General features: G+C 43.5%; 1 protein-coding gene across 3 annotated transcripts; it reads right to left on the reverse strand.

The window, feature by feature from the left end:
• Positions 1-1,751: 1,751 nt before the first annotated feature.
• On the reverse strand, positions 1,752-3,378 carry LOC138821306 (uncharacterized). Of its 3 annotated transcripts, none has more exons than XM_070013440.1 (2): positions 3,039-3,378; positions 1,752-2,468 (listed from the first exon to the last, which is right to left on the reverse strand). In XM_070013440.1, exons 1-2 carry the CDS (start codon positions 3,325-3,327, stop codon positions 2,143-2,145), a joined length of 615 nt encoding a protein of 204 aa, XP_069869541.1. In that variant the 5' UTR covers positions 3,328-3,378; the 3' UTR covers positions 1,752-2,142. The 3 variants fall into 3 exon arrangements, with proteins under 3 accessions (XP_069869541.1, XP_069869540.1, XP_069869542.1); XM_070013439.1 differs by having other exon boundaries at positions 1,752-2,446; positions 2,822-3,378; XM_070013441.1 differs by having other exon boundaries at positions 2,822-3,378.
• Positions 3,379-4,022: the final 644 nt, after the last annotated feature.

The following is a 4,022-nucleotide window of genomic DNA, read 5'->3' on the forward strand; positions in this document are numbered from 1 at the left end:
ATTGAACTCCTTTGTCAAGTAGTTTCATTTCTGTTAATGTCATCACCATTTTTCATCCAAGCACTGGAAGTTCAAAACTACTTGATTTTTTTTCCTTTCCACCTTTTCCTCCAACTGCTCCGCCAATGTGATCATTTTTTTCTCTTGGGAAACTTCTCAAATACTTTTTTTCCCCTCATTGGAACTGACCTTCCCCATTTCACACTTAAATTGGTATAACAGCCTCTTAACTCTCCTACTCTCTTGCTCTAATCTTCCTTCCCTTCCCTCTTAATATATAACAAGTGCAAAGATGTCTTGCTGAAATTTTGTTCATTATTTCACAATTCCATGTTAATATGTTTTTTAATTTTTATTTTCTTTTAAAGATGCTGCACAGAGGGGTAACAGTTATGTCAGTAAGGTAATGAGTACATTTCTTGTCGAGCATTGTTACCCTCTCCTTTGTTTTTCTCCTACTGTCCCTTCCCTCCCCTACCTACCGCACTCCTCCCTGCCACCAAAGGTGTAAAGTTCATTTCCAATGTAGTGTCTTATAAGTATCATTGTTGCAATGGGTCATCCTGTGTAATATGTGTTTTGGACATCCTAGCTGAAAACTTTATCTTGATATCTCTAGCTCCTTCAGCTTGAATTTTCTATAGCTTGTGAATGGGACACCTCTCTATCGGGACCTTTCCCTGGCTCCCACCCAAACATGCCCTCCATTACTCACCTACCATCTCTTTACTGACGTGTCATCTGAATATCCACAATCATTGTTCTTCCCTGCTACTCTGCCTCCTTTCTTCCTCCTAATGAGGTCCTTCTCTCTGAAGACAAGCTCAATAAATCTCCCTCAGCTGACCTGGTCCACAAAGTGCTCGCTCTCTCTTCACGAATCTCCCATTTATACTTTTAGTCAATACCAAATTTGTTCTTAATTACTTAATTTGTTTTTAATTTCATGCACAGTAGGTTTTCTACACCCAACTGGATTGCCAGTTTATTGAAAGCAAGCTTTGCATCTTACATGCCATCTGCATTCTCCCATCTCATTGATCAGAATGACTGGCACTCAGTACACACTTAAAAATATATTTTTATAAATGTTATTAGATTAAAAAAAACCCTCACAGAGAAGACAGAACTTTCTTTAGTTGTTTTTCTCCCAAGAAATTCTCATACCTTTACAGAGTCGTTTATTTGTAGCTTGTACCTCCTTGGCTTATTTTGAACTCACAGGAATACATAGAAAATGTTCGTTATTTTATGATAACAGAAACCCATGTCCCTATTTCACTTTGCTATGACATTTTAAGGAATCTTATGGAAGCAAAAATGTAAAATGCTTCTGCTCAAAATTCAGCCAGGTGCTAGTGGCTCACACCTGTAGTTTTAGTGACTCAGGAGGCAGAGATCTGGGGAATGCAATTTGAAGCCAGCTCTGAGGCAGTCTATGAGATTCTTATTTCTAATCAACCACCCAAAAGCCAGAAGTAGAACTGTGATTCAAGTGGCAGAGTGCTATTCTTGAGCACCAAAGCTCAGGAACAGCATCCAGAATCTGGGTTGAGCTCCAGGACCAGCACACAAAAAAAATAATCAATCCACTCTCTTATTGAAAATTTTAGAACTGCTTTCTTATTTTGCTTATGCAATGTATTGCTTTTGTTTTCTCTGTCTGTCGGTCTGTCTGTCTATCTGTTGTGCCCAGGTCACAGAACCCCCACCAAGAAGACCACTGAGAGTCAGATTTTACAGCTGTTTTAAGGTTTTATTTAAATGGGCTGCAGCTTGGGCCTTGTTTACACTCCGACACAGCGGAGCCTAGGAGAGCCCCGAGCTAAAGATTTGCAGGGCTATAAAGGCACACAACCAACCAGGTGTTTCGATTACCACCACGTGTTGCTCTGCTAGACAGAATTTGCTGATCTTAGGTTTAGTTTAAACAAGCAACAAATGGTCACTGCCTCAAAACTTTAACCCTTCATATCTATATCTCTCATCTATGTATGCCAGTCCTGGGGCTTGAACTCCAGCCTGGCCACTATCCCTGAGCTTTTTTTGCTCAATGCTAGTTCTTTGTCATTTGTGCCATAACTTCACTTCCAGCTTTTGACTTATGGTCCTGAGACACAATCTTGTGGCTCCGGCCCCAAACTAAACTCCAACAGCTCTCAATCTTGAATGGATTCTTTTCTTTTCTATTCCCTCTCTGACCTTAGCCATACTATTAATCGGTCCATTTTTCTTTTCTTGAGGTGTACACGGAGTGGTTGGGTAGGATGCTTGCTTGGAGACTTCCCATGTTTCCCCACGGTCGTCTAGGGCAAAGGGGTCAGCCGGTCTGGTGTGGGAGCAGTGGATCCAAGCAGCAATGCCGTCCACCTTAAGGGCAGTGGGTGTAGCCAGTAGCACCATGTAAGGTCCCTTCCACCATGGTTCCAGAGATCTCAAGTTGTGCCTTCGAACAAACACCCAGTCCCCTGGTTTAAACAAATGGGGGGTAGGAATAGAAGCAGAATCATATAATGCTCTAAGCTGGGGCCACATACTCTTATGCACCAGCTGTAAATAGTCAAGCTTACACAGAAATTCAGTATCATCCAAATCAGCACGCAATTCAGTCTGGAAAGCCAAGCTGATAGGGTGAATTTCTTACTCTAAACAGGGCAAAAGGAAAGAGTGATACCTAGTCGGCTCCAGTCTCCAAAGCTAATTTAGTTAAGGTCTCTTTTAGAGTCCGATTCATTCTTTCTACCTGCCCTGAACTCTGGGGTCTATAAGCACAGTGCAATTTCCAATCCGTCCCCAGTGCCATGGATATTCCCTGACTTACTTTTGAGATGAAGACCGGTCCATTGTCCGACCCGATGGTGGATGGGAAGCCATACCTGGGTAGGATACCAGGATCTTCTTAGCCACGATGTTCACGGTCTCATGCTTCATTGGGTAAGCTTCAACCCATCCTGAAAAGGTGTCTACAAAAACTAGCAAATATTTATATCCAAATTTTCCAGTTTTAATTTCTGTGAAGTCTACTTCCCAATACACACCTGGCCTATCTCCATGGAGGCGAGCTCCTTTTGTAACCGGTTGATTGGGGGCATTGGTGAGCTGACAGGCTTTACAGTTTTTAACAATGTCCTCAATGAGTTGATTTCCTTGCCTAATTTTTACTTCTGAGTGTTGGAGCAAGTCCTGCATTCTTCGGGTTCCCATGGGAAAGGCCCGATGGATTCTCTTAAGAATCCTGTTGCCAAATCTTTGTGGCAAGTTAAGTTTCCCTTCACCAGTTTTCCACCAGTCTTTGTTTCCTTCTTTGTCCGGGGGTTTATAGGCCATGGGAGTTTTATTTATCCACTCCAAGTCTTCTTGGGAGTTCTGAGGCTCAGGAGGCAAAGCTCGTGGCCCAGGGTCTACTAGAGTCAGTACTTCTGCTCTGGGCTGGAGGGCCGCCTCCTTAGCTGCCTGATCGGGTGTTATTTCCTTTGGTTATAGAATCAGTCCCCTTTTGATGGCCAGGGCAGTGCATAATGGCAATGTTTGCTGGTTCCCATAAGGCCCGGATGAGGCTTAAAATTTGTTTTTAGTAGTCTTTCCCTCAGCTGTCAGCAGCCCCCTCTCTTGGTAAATGGCTCCATGGACATGCACAGTGGCAAAAGCATACCGACTGTCCGTGTACATGTTTAGTCTCTTCCCTTTTCCCATTTGTAGGGCTTTTGTTAGTGCCACTAGTTCTGCTCTTTGTGCAGACGTTCCCTGGGGGAGTGCTGCTTCTGCCCACACTATGTCAGTGTCCGTGGTGACTGCTGCACCCGCATACCTTTTTCCATCTCGAAACTGCTGCCGTCTGTGAACCAGGTATGCTCGGCATGCGATAGTGGTGAGTCCAACAAGTCTGGCCTCTTTTCCTTGGCCCGTTCTCTCTTTTCACGCTCAATTTCACGTTCTCTGTCCTTCCTTTCCTGTCTTTGCTCCTCTGTCTCTGTCTTATTGTAAACCTTTTCTGCTGCGGCTACTAGATCCCTAATAGACTT

This window comes from Dipodomys merriami, unplaced genomic scaffold, assembly GCF_024711535.1.
Source record: "Dipodomys merriami isolate MVZ:Mamm:240054 unplaced genomic scaffold, mDipMer1.0.p SCAF_91, whole genome shotgun sequence".
Taxonomy (NCBI): domain Eukaryota; kingdom Metazoa; phylum Chordata; class Mammalia; order Rodentia; family Heteromyidae; genus Dipodomys; species Dipodomys merriami.

Excerpts from the sequence above, each read along its gene's own strand:
- LOC138821306 (XM_070013439.1), bottom strand. The coding sequence starts at position 3,327 with ATGGCCTATAAACCCCCGGACAAAGAAGGAAACAAAGACTGGTGGAAA. Across the intron at positions 2,447-2,821 it reads GACCGGTCTTCATCTCAAAA|GCACAACTTGAGATCTCTGG; the intron begins GTAAGTCAGGGA and ends GTTTGTTCGAAG.